General features: G+C 55.1%; 1 protein-coding gene and 1 non-coding gene across 2 annotated transcripts in view; one reads left to right on the plus strand and one right to left on the minus strand.

Moving 5' to 3' along the window:
- Positions 1-12050, minus strand: part of GRK5 (G protein-coupled receptor kinase 5) — a 230334-nt gene that overhangs the window by 29944 nt on the left and 188340 nt on the right. Inside the window, 1 exon segment of the mRNA XM_005698535.3 lies at positions 126-226. Coding sequence (XP_005698592.2) covers positions 126-226 — 101 coding nt within the window.
- On the plus strand, positions 3512-3601 carry TRNAY-GUA. The gene is given in 2 exon segments: positions 3512-3548; positions 3566-3601. It is a non-coding gene; the product is annotated as a tRNA-Tyr (tRNA).

The raw sequence follows: 12050 nt of genomic DNA on the forward strand, positions 1-12050 counted from the left end.
TCCGGGGGAGGGACACAAGAGGCAGCCCCCTTTCCAGGTGACCGGGTAGAGACCCACAAGGAGGCTGAGGGTCCTGACTCCCGGACAGGGAAACAGGAGGGGAGGCCAGGGCCCGGGGCACTTACTGCACGCAGGCCGAGAAGAGTTCTTTGCAGGGTTTCTGAAGGAGCTTCTCCTCCGTCTGAGAGACCAGGTCCCGTCCAACTTGGGTGATGAAAATTGGGGACTGGAGGCAGGAACAGAAGAGGAGGCATCAGTGAGGAGGGGGGAGGGGGCCAGGCTGCCACCGGGGCCCCACCCGCCCGCACCTGGTCCCAGCCCCCCCACCGCATGGGGAGGTAGCAGCGATGGAAGGTGGTGACCCAACTGGTCTGGACTTCGGGTCAGATTTCTGGTTCTGCCACTGAGAGTGTGGCGACCTCGTAAGGCCACCCTGCTCCTTGGAGCCCCACTGTCCTCCTCTGTGACAAAGATCGTGACATCCTGTGTCCAGGGCTGTGGCCGGAACCAAGGGTGGGCGTGAGCACTCGCAGTGAAGGGACCCCCCGAGAGCTACCCCCGCCCCTTAGCCACAGGGGGGCCGTGTCCTCGGAGGGCGGGCATCAGGGGGTCTAGAGCAGGCGACGGGGTGTGGAGGGGCGGCCCTGCTCCCAGGGGAGCAGCAGAAGGCGGCGACGTGGGCCTGGCTTGGGCTTGCCAGGGCTGCATCCCACGCCCACATGACTGCTGGAGCTGCGAGCCTTGCTCCGGACATGGCCTTGCTGTCACCAGGAGGATGGTCAGAAATAACCGTTTCTCCAGGAACCAGTCAATGAAGCCATATGAGTTGGATGCTACAATGATGCTGATTTCACAGTTGAGGAAACCACAGGTTCGGAAAGGTTAAGACCTTTGCCCAAGGTCACCAGCAAGCGGCAGAGACGGGATTTATACCAGGCTAGGTGGGTCTAGAGTGAAGCTGGTTGGAAGTGGTGGGTGTCTGGACCACCTGTGTGGGCTCCCCTCTTTCACCACCATCTCCCAGGAGGCCCCTGAGATGTGACCTTAGCTGTGGGCTGAGCTGGAACTTACACAGTAGATGGTACAGCTCAGGGTGGTGAGCCACTGGTCTCGGTGGTGGTGGCTGGTGGGGGAGTGTTATTGCAGAGGGTTGGGGGTCAGCTGGGAAAGCTTCTGAGGGGAGGGTCAGAGGCAAAGCAGAATGTGGCCTCAGACCTCCCACCCCTCCTGGGCCCTCACGCCTGGGCCCTCCCCTCTCCTGAGCAGACAGGAGGGGCTTCCGGGGGTCTGGGGGCGGCTCAGCTGTGCGTGAAGTCCCGGCACTGTCATTCCTTGGAACTGGCGGGCAGGAGAGCTCTGGGGGCGCCGCCTAAACTCAAAGCCCGGAGGGGAGTTAACAGCTGGTGATGACGCGCTTGGTTTAACGACCACGGGTTTAAATTCAGTCTCTGGCCCGATGACGTGAAGAGACGAAGCGATTCCAACCAAACCCCCTCTCGAGTGACTCTGGGGAACGACACCTTCTGCCAGTAAGAAGGGAATAAGAAGCTGTCGGCAGCTTTAAGCTGGGAACGTAAAAACCCAAACCTGCTGGGAGGGTGAGCCGTGCCACTGCTCAAAGAGGCACTTGCTGTTCTCGTCACATCAGGGGGAATCTGAGGGTGTTGATCCTTCCCCCCAAACTGAGAAGGCTCTCCCCACAGGTGAGGTCTGATGCATCACGTAAGAAAAAGGGCCCTGGGGTCCCGGTGACCACAGTTTGTCCTCTGTGGCTTGAAGGCAGGAGAATTCCACATAGTTTTGGATCTCTTTCCAGGAAGCTAATCCCTGCTGGTCCCAGGAGGCCTGTGAGGTAGGCTGGAGAAGGGAGGGGTGTTTCCTGCAGGCCAGGTGGGCTCTGGAGAAGAATGTCCCCCTCACTGCCCTGAGGGCTCAGGAATGCCTCGAGAGCTCTGGCGGGCAGGGCTGTGGCTCTCTCCAGCAGGACTGCCCCTCTGGGATGGAGCTGAGGGTCAGGATGGAGTGGAAGGATTGGGGTCATTCTCCTCCATGTCACAGATGTTCCCTTAATTTCTAACCAAACAGTAAAGACCGCGAGGCCCTCGGATATTTGTGGGGCTGAAAGCAGCCTGGAGAAGGGGTGTTGGTGGAGGCCGCTGGTGCCTGGGACCCCCTCGGGCCAGCAGTGTTGGAAGTGACACTTTATTTCTTTGGTCACAGGGTGGTCTCCTCACGGGGTCCCAGCCTGCAGGTTCCGACTTTACACAAGAGTGTGCATGTAGGCACCAAGTGAAGTGTGAAATTCGCTCAGTTGTGTCCGACTCTTTGCGACCCCATGGACTATATGGTCCGTGGAATTCTCCATGAATACTGGAGTGGGTAGACTTTTCCTTCTCCAGGGCATCTTCCCAACCCCAGGATTGAACCCAGGTCTCCCACATTGCAGGTGGATTCTTTACAAGCTGAGCCACCAGGGAAGCCCAGGAATACTGGAGTGGGTAGCCTATCCCTTCTCTAGGGGATCTTCTCAACCCAGGGGTCAGATCCAGGGACAAAGGGTCCTTTGAAATGTGTGCTGGTATGGCTTGGGGGGACTGGGGGAGGGTCTGGGAACTGGTGGCCCCGCTGTGAACGCTGGGCCTCCCGAAGGTCTAGGGCAGCTGCAGCCCATGGCTGGCCAACCCTGACATGAGCGGTCTGCAGACCTGCCAGAAGTCCACCGTGCTGGCCATCAGGACGAGTCCCGGGCGCCCCTTAGGAGGGCATCTCCATGGCCAACTCCAGATGGCTTAAAACACAGTTTGCACCTCAGGGACACAGCTGTGCACACTCAGGCTTTCGGACCACCAAGCTCTCCCCTCCAGCCTGGTGGGAAAGGACTTGGTTCCTAGAGGAGCCTCAGGCTGCAGGGCCACCTGTCCTGCCCCCCGAGTCACACGTGGAGCAAGAAAACATCCGTACCTCTTTGCCCAAGACGCTTCCCAGGCTCTTCTCCCTTGAGGCAGGGAATAGATGGGGCATTCAAGCTCAGGTGTGCCTTATCCACTGTCTGTGGGTAGAAGTCCCCCATCACCAGAGAAAAATAACCTGCTCCACCCCTCCCTGTGGAATGTAAAATTAACCCTGAATTCAGTACCACTTGGGGCTGCAGTTGGACGGGGCCAGTGGCCGGCAGGCCCAGCGGGTCGGGCAGACTCTGTACACTCGCCCCTTTGTACCTCGAGCCCCGCGACGGCCCAGACGCACTCCCGCCTGTTCTTGACGCCTAGGCCACAGGTCCTGGGCTTCCTGCTGTGTGTGTTACCAAAACACACTTTTGAGGCGACAAGAGGGGAGGGCTGTCCAAGGGTTTTCTGGATACCACAGCACCTTGAGAAGAGCCCGTTGCGTCGTTCCAAACATGAATGGTGCAGGCCAGTTAATGGTACAGGGGCCCCGTGGGCTCTGCACCTTCACATCTCCCTAAGCCCCCTCCTCCCTTTAGGCCCCACTTCCCTGTTCTCATATGCACCCTTCGATAGCTCAGCTGGTAGAGCGGAGGACTGTAGACTTGATAAATGTGCACATCCTTAGGTTGCTGGTTCGATTCCGGCTCAAAGGAAGTTGCCTTAGTTGCTCTGGGCTTCCCTGGGGGCTCTGACAGTAAAGCGTCTGCCTGCAATACGGGAGACCCGGGTTCAATCCCTGGGTCAGGAAGATCCCCTGGAGAAGGAAATGGCAACCCACTCCAGTACTCTTGCCTGGAAAATTCCAAGGATGGAAGAGCCTCGTGGGCTACAGTCCATGGGGTCGCAAAGAGTCGGACACAACTGAGCAACTTCACTTTTCCCCTATTCTCAGTGCTCTCACGCCGCCTCACTGCCCGTGACCCTAAACTTCAACATGGGGCCTAGGCCAGACCTCTCATCCTCTCCTCCACGGACACCTCTACAACACGGAGACAGGGACGGTATAGATGACCAGCGGTGATTCAGGGCACTGGAGGCCTTAGGATTTCTAAGGAGGAGAGAGTTAGGGGTTGGTGGGGGCGGGGTGGGAGGATCTGGTTAGTTAGAAGAGCTAAGGATTTGTCCTGAAGCTGCATCTGTATAGCAATGGATTAAACGGGAGCATGTGCTGGATTTGGGATGACATGCTAACAGGGAGGTCCCACAGAGTTGGACACGACTGAAGCGACTTAGCAGCAGCAGCTAACAGGGAGAAGGAAATGGCAACCCACTCTAGTACACTCGCCTGGAGAATTCCGTGGACAGAGGAGCCTGGTGGGCTGCTGTCCATGGGGTTGCACAGAGTTGCACACGACTGAAGCGGCTTGCATGCATGCATTGGAGAAGGAAATGGCAACCCACTCCAGTATTCTTGCCTGGAGAATCCCAGGGACAGAGGAGCCTGGTGGGCTGCCGTCTATGGGGTCGCACAGAGTTGGACACGACTGAAGCGACTTAGCAGCAGCAGCAGCAGCAGCAGCAGCAGCAGCAGCGGACTAACAGGGATTACCTGGGGTGTTTCAGGGACCGAGGCTGGAAAGGAAGGGATGGTGGTTGAGGGGAAGGCATGGGTCTGGTCTGGGCAGGAAGCCTCCATGGGTGCGTAACTCAGCCCTCGACCAGGGAAGCCTGTGCGGATCATCCACCACGCCCAAGCCTCTGCTTCCCTCAGCAACCTCCAGTGACAGGGATGGAGCCCCCGGGGCAGACGACAGTCCCCCAGCCCCCACCGCCTATCCCCCACCGCCCATCCCCAACCCCACTGGGCCTCCACAGGTCATCCGCAGCCGGTCCACCAGGTGGCGCAATTGAGCCCCTTGATGCTGCGCTGCGCTTGCAGACACCCCAGGGCTGACCAGCCCCCCGCCCTCCCCCGCCATCACTCTCCCTCCATCCCCCAACCCCCATCAGAGGAGGGAGGCCAGCTGGCACACCTGAAATAATTACCGAGTGATTCATCTCAGACCTGAGGAGGGCGGCCTTTGCAGTAAGAATTTAGGGGAAAAGTGAGAGAGCCCCCTGGAGAGGGCTGGACCTTGAGGGAGACGTGGGGTTTACACGGGAGTTGGGGGGAGCCCAAAGGTCAGGAGGCTGGCAAGTGGGGAGCTGTAGGGGGTGCTGCTCACGGGGAGGAGGGTTCATCCAGATAGAGCTAAATAAGGGCGACGGCTGGCGCGGTCATGTCTTGCCAGGCTGGTTCTCACTGACGGCTGAGTCATCCGGCCAAGGGTGGAACCGTAAGGGCGGGGGAGGGTGTGTGTGTGTGTGTGTGTGGCGGGGGCCTGCTACCCCTGCTCTCCCCGGGGCTGGCGCCGCTGCTGCCCTCTGCACCTAGGTGACCAGCGGAAGGAAGGGACCTCATTTCCTGCATCAGAGAGAAACTGCGATGTCTGAGGGCCTTGTTGCCGAAGCATCCAAGTTCCTCATGTCAAGAGGTCAGAGTGGAGATGGCATCCACCGTATGTGGCCTGTGTCCCTGGGGGTGCTGAGGGATGGAGGCATGGCTGGGGCCAGAAACCACCCTCCAATGCCTCCTCCGCAGCCGCCAAGAATCCCGAAGCGAGCACCTCTCCTGTCATCCCTGGAGTCTCCAGGAAATACACACCCAACACTTGTTTAGAGATCCAGGAGCCCAGAGGATACAGCAGGAGGGGGAGAACACAGAGGGCTCTCCTGGGAAGAGCCTCGGGGCCTCACTGATGTAACCCCATTCGTGGCACAGATGGAAAAACGGAGATAAGAGACCCCTCTGATTCACGGCACTGGCCAGGGAGAGCACCCCAACAGTGGAGGGGCTCCATAGCGGGCAGAGTTCGGGCCGGTGGATCTGAGCTGGATGGGCTCTAACCAGGTGTCCTGAGCCACTCGAGGGAAAGAACACAGCCTCTGCTTTGCTGTCCCCACTCAAAACCAGCTTGTCCCCACTTCACAGACAGGGACAGGCACACACAGCAATCTCAGCCCTGGTATGTTTCAAGAATTCTCTTCTTTTGCCTGGACTAACTAGCAGTAGGCCCTCACAAGCCTCTGCAACCACCTGCTCGTACGTGGATACAACAGCCCCTAAGAGAGTTGAGTTTTTCCACCTCACACAGCAGAGATGAGCCCCACTGCCAACAGACCAAGTTCAGAGCCTTCTTGATCTAGCCCCAAAGGCCTTCCTCAACCTGCCTCTCCATCATGCCCTCTGCTCCCACTGCACGCTCATTTCCTGGGTAAACTCTGGCTTTCCAGCCACCAGGCCTTTGCTATTCTCACGGAAGGAGCCCTTGCCACCCGTCATGGCTCATTGTCCAAACACTACGCAGTCTTCAGGACCTTTTCCCAATGCAACCTCATCCAAAATGATTCTCTGAGCCCGCAGGGCCTTCCGCACAATCCCACCTCCCACTGACAACATTCATCATCATTGTGATTTCTTGAGCACCTATTATGTTAAGTCCTAGGAACTTTCCATGGGGTATCTTTTTTAATCTCTCAAAGTAGGTTTTACGCTTATTTAACCTGTATGAAGAATACATCATGTGACATGCCGGGCTGAATGAAGCACAAACTGGAATCAAGATTGCAAGGAGAAATATCAATAACCTCAGATATGCAGGTCAGGAAGCAACAGTTAGAACTGGACATGGAACAACAGACTGGTTCCAAATAGGAAAAGGAGTACGTCAAGGCTGTATATTGTCACCCTGCTTATTTAACTTACATGCAGAGTACATCGTGAGAAACGCTGGGCTGGAAGAAGCACAAGCTAGAATCAAGATTGCCGGAAGAAATATCAATAACCTCAGATATGCAGATGACACCACCCTTATGGCAGAAAGTGAAGAGGAACTAAAGAGCCTCTTGAAAGTGAAAGAGGAGAGTGAAAAAGTTGGCTTAAAGCTCAACATTCAGAAAACAAAGATCATGGCATCTGGTCCCATCACTTCATGGGAAATAGATGGGGAAACAGAGGAAACAGTGTTAGACTTTATTTTTGGGGGCTCCAAAATCACTGCAGATGGTGATTGCAGCCATGAAATTAAAAGACGCTTACTCCTTGGAAGGAAAGTTATGACCAACCTAGACAGCATATTAAAAAGCAGAGATATTACTTTGCCAACAAAGGTCCATCTAGTCAAGGCTATGGTTTTTCCAGTGGTCATGTATGGATGTGAGAGTTGGACTGTGAAGACAGCTGAGTGCTGAAGAATTGATGCTTTTGAACTGTGGTGTTGGAGAAGACTCTTGAGAGTCCCTTGGACTGTAAGGAGATCCAACCAGTCCATTCTAAAGGAGATCAGTCCTGGGTGTTCTTTGGAAGGAATGATGCTAAAGCTGAAACTCCATTACTCTGGCCACCTCATGCGAAGAGTTGACATATTGGAAAAGACTTTGATGTTGGGAGGGATTAGGGGCAGGAGGAGAAGGGGACAACAGACGATGAGATGGTTGGATGGTATCACCAACGCAATGAATGTGAGTTTGAGTAGGCTCCAGGAGTTGGTGATGAACAGGGAGTCCTGGGATGCCGCAGTCCATGGGGTTGCAAAGAGTCAGACATGACTGAACGGCTGAACAACAACAACAAAAGTTTTATCATGTCCATCTGATAGATGCAGAAATAGGCCCCGAGAAGTTAAGTTACTTGCCCAAGATCACACAGCTAGCATGGGAGCAGAGACAAGATTCAAACCCAGGCAGTCTGGTCAGAGAGCTTTATCCCTGAGCTCTACAGGTCCTCCAAGGATGCCATAGTCTTTCTCAAATAGGGAGTGGGGATGTGACTCTGCCTTGGAGAGCAAGCCTTCTTTGGAGGCTGGTGGGGCTGGATAATGAGGTGCAGTGGACGTTGTGTGTTTTGGTGAGCACTGTTTGTATTGCACTGTTGTGTACACACACACACACACACACTCAAGCTAATGGCGAGCATATGCTTTACTTCACTATATGAAAACATTCCTCCAAGGAGCTCCCTGCTCATTAGCAGCAGTTCCATCAGTGAGCAAAAGGTCAGCCCAGGAGACTGTCCGCTCTATTTCCAGACGCAAGCACTTAGGGCTTAATGATGTGTATGTTTTCATATGTGGGCAGTTGACATTCCTCATGTACACTGTTTGCAATTTCTCAATGTGGACAGACCTGGTTTTCAGGAAAAGCTGAGCAAGAGAGGCAAGACACTCTGGAAGACAGGGGTCTCAATGGGTCCCCTTCCTTCCAAACAGGTGGCTTCTGGCAGCGGGGGGCGGGGGGGGGGGAGAGGGGAGGTGGGGGGGTGTTGCCTGTCCCACCCATACCAGGTTGGAGGCAACTGTTTGTTGGAAGGCCAACTCACTTCTCCTCCAGGACAGGAACCAGGGAGGGGCACTCCCACAGCCATACCCTGGCCGCCCCTTGACCCTTGATGAAGAGATCTACGTCAATGGTGGGAAGCTCTGCACACAGGGCTGCCCAGGCCCAGCCGTGGGCGGGGGCAGGGGTGGGAATCACCCTCTAGCAGAGCCAGGGTCATAGGCATTGTGGGCGCCTAAGGAGAGGGGCTGGCTGATAGCCACTGGCCCCTCCAGGTGACTTTTCCCACAAATTCATACTTCCCATCACTTCCCAGAACGATGCCCTAGGTGGGGCTCGTGGATGCTGAGCCTTAGGGAGCTCTTCAAGGGGCAGAAATGTTGTTTATTCCTGTCTCATCTGAACTTGAGTAAAGCACTTGGCGAGCGGCTAGGACTCTACATGCCCGTAGACGGAACAGTTCATAAACAGATGACCTGAGGTTCAAATCCAGGCCTGTGCAGCTCCAAAACCTGCCATCTCTCCACTCTGCTTTGCTGAAATGAACTTACAATGTGCACTAAACAGTCAGTGCTTGATACATTTGTTCACCAAATGTGTATGCACATGTTCATTCAAAGAAGAAATGCCTTCATGAGGTCATCTGGTCTACCTCCTGCCTTTGAGCCAACTGGGTCAATCAGTTCTTTGAGATTTTCTTAGTTACAACCAGTTGGAGTGTTTGTTTGGGGTGGAAACTATGGACTGGAGGCTTGAGGGTGGCTGGGGGTGGGGAAACTGGAACTGCCTTGGGAGAAGCACCCTGGGGCCATGGGTTCCTGAGCCCATGAAGAGCCATGTCTCTCTGATGGTTTCATTTAACTCTATCCCCCCCCGCCCCCACTTCCAGTAAATTCCTCCTTTGAACAACTGGGAGATAAGTATCTGCCACCTGCCACCAATACTCCAGGCAAATTCACCATATGTAAAATCAGGAGCTGGGCCTGGTGGTGAGGACCCTCCAAAGTCTCCCCCTCCCCTCCCTCTTCTCTCCCCCCACTCAAGTTGGCTGGTTCCAAGTTCCATAAAAACTAACTTAGCCCAGCCTGCCTGACACTAGGAACAGGAATTGGGTGAAGAAAGCAGGACGGGAAGGAGGTGGGCAAAGCAGGGCCCAGTCCAACCCCCAAATCCTGGCTGGAAGTGAAACCTGCTTGTACAATCACAACCGGCAGACAACGGAGCGCGTTTGCCGATCGGCAGCCTTGGACAACGTTTCACTCCAGGGTTGATTTAAGGTCTGGCTGACAGGAAGAGAAAGCCCCATTCTTCCTCCTTTTAATCAAAACCTTCAGTGCCATGTGGGGAAGCCAGGGGCCGCAGAACCTGGGTCCACCTGGAATAGTTCGTCTTCCACACCTGCCAGGCAGCAGGCACAAACCAACGAGCCCCAGACAAGAACAGAACCAAAGGGAAAGGCAGAGTTTGGTTATCTTGGTCGTTGGGAAAGTGAACCAGCCCAGCCAAGCGCTCTCAAGCAAAGGGGCTGTGAGACTATGGCTCCCGGGCCTGACTAGGCCAGACGACTCCATCCTGTGGCTCTCGGCCCAGACACGAGCTCCTCCCCGGGTGTCCACGTGGGCAACGAGGCTGCTGGACCACGTGGCCTGAGCACCATGCCAGATGCAGCCCCTGAGGGCAGAGACACATGCTGGATAGGCAGCTAGTGGCTGGAAGTCCTTGGGGTAGACGCTGGGAAAATGACAAGTCTCATAGCTCCTCTCTTACGCTCTAAGGAGAGGTGAGGCTTGCTGCTGACCATCAGGGGGGCGTGGTCTCCATTCAGAAGTAATTCACCCCAAAGCAGAGGGAGCTGAAGCTCTGGGGCCCCTTACTTGCAGTCCAGGAAGCAACCAAGTGTTCTCTGTGGGAGAGGAAGCAAGTCTGCACAAGCACTTCCAGGAAATGGAGGTCTCAGGTGACAAGCACCGAATCCCCAAGGCTGTAGGTGTCCGTTGTGATTTCTTTTCTCCTTCTCAGGAGATACTCACTTTGGTACCTAATGTTCTGCTCTTTCTTCTTAAAGACTTTCCCTCAATGTTATTTAAGCTTCAGCTGCCACAAAACCTGGATCTTCCTTTGTCTCTGACAGACGGCACTCAGTCTTGAAGGAAACTTCTCCAGGGGGGCACCCAGGGATCCACCTCCGGCCTGACCGCCACTCTGCGCCTTTATCTTTCTGTGATAAACAGCCAAAGACCCAGAGGGCCTCACAGGGCTCTCTGGAGCTTTTTGTGGCTGGAGAAGGTTAGGAAGGCCGTTGCTCTGACACTGTGGTAGGAAGCAGCCCAGTGTCCTTTGTAAGGCCCATGGTTCCATTATGACGCAGACAGAATACGTGGCCACCCTGGTAATCTCCTTAAGTCTTTGGGCAAAGATCTCTTATACCAATTCAGGGCTGACCCTGGGTTTAGCTGGTTACTGTGCCAGGAAGATACTGGGGGGGACAGGAGCTGCCTTTGTGAGCAGACTTAAGAGGTGCTCGGTGCTGTGGAAGATACAAGTCAGGAAGCAAGGAGCCCGCTGTTTCTCCTGCAAGGGTCTGAGCTGACACCGTCCATCAGTTACAACAGGTTCCCTAAGTGTCTGTTCTGTGCCCAGGTCATGAGCCGCACCCCAAAGACCTCATAAACCGACTCACTTGGCCAATGGTAAGAGTTCAAGGCTGGTGGGGAGCTGGGGTGGCCAAGTGTGGTGTGGGTGCTCAGCCCCTAGAAGGACGAGCTCAGAGAGGTGACCTCATGGCCAAGGTGAGGTCTTATCAAGGCTCAGAGGATGAAGGGGACGTGGCCGGACAATGAGAAGACCAGCACTCTGAAAGAATCCCGACCCTAACCCTAACACTTCCCAGGTAGAGCTAGTGGTAAAGAACCTGCCTGATCCCTGGGTCAGGCAGATCCCCTGGAGAAGGGCATGGCAATCCACTCCAGTATTCTTGCCTGGAGGGCTACAGTCCATAGGGTCGCAAAGAGTCGAACACGACTGAAGTGACTTAGCACACACACAACCCTAACCCCATGGCCAAACCAACACTTTTCTGGACAAATTTAAGATGGCAGAGAGCAGGCTCACAGAGACCATCCACTGGTGAAGGGCTACTGGGTCAGGAAGTCCTCTGAACAAGTATGCCCTGCATGGGGTCCCAGCCCTTTCAGAGGGTGCCCCCACTGACCTGGCCACCCCACGTCCCAAAGGGTCGCATTCTCTGTGTCAGCGAAGTGGTGAAACACAGTCCTCACCCTCCAAGGAGGGAAAAGCAGACTGGGATGTAAAGCATGTTGTCCCTTACATCCTTTGCTGTTTTTAAGTGGCTTCGCAGAAATCAGGATGAAGGATTTTTTAGAGGTCAGGAAGTGAGAGCGTTTTTAAACACTGGTAGAATTTAGCCAGAGGCCCTGAGAGCTGGGCAACTTTAATGAGAAAGAAAGGAAAACACACAAGTGGCCCTGACCCAGACCTTGACTTTTTTACGTCAAAAGCAAAAACGGACAATTAACAAAACGAAATGTGCCTGGACGTTGGAGCGAGAGGCCAGCCGGGCTCTGTCAACTTGATAATCCCCGGTCAAGAACTGCGGGCCCAGAGCTCGCATTGGGAGATGACTCGGTGTTTACACAGGCTGAGGGCTGGCGCTCAGGACCCAGAGAACCAGGCTTTTTCCTGGCGAGGGGCTTGGATCCGGCCAACTCCGCTCTGGGTCAGGATGGTCACGTGCAGGTAATTCACAAGTAGGGCCCAGGTCCGATGGGG

Source organism: Capra hircus, chromosome 26, assembly GCF_001704415.2.
Source record: "Capra hircus breed San Clemente chromosome 26, ASM170441v1, whole genome shotgun sequence".
Taxonomy (NCBI): Eukaryota; Metazoa; Chordata; class Mammalia; order Artiodactyla; family Bovidae; genus Capra; species Capra hircus.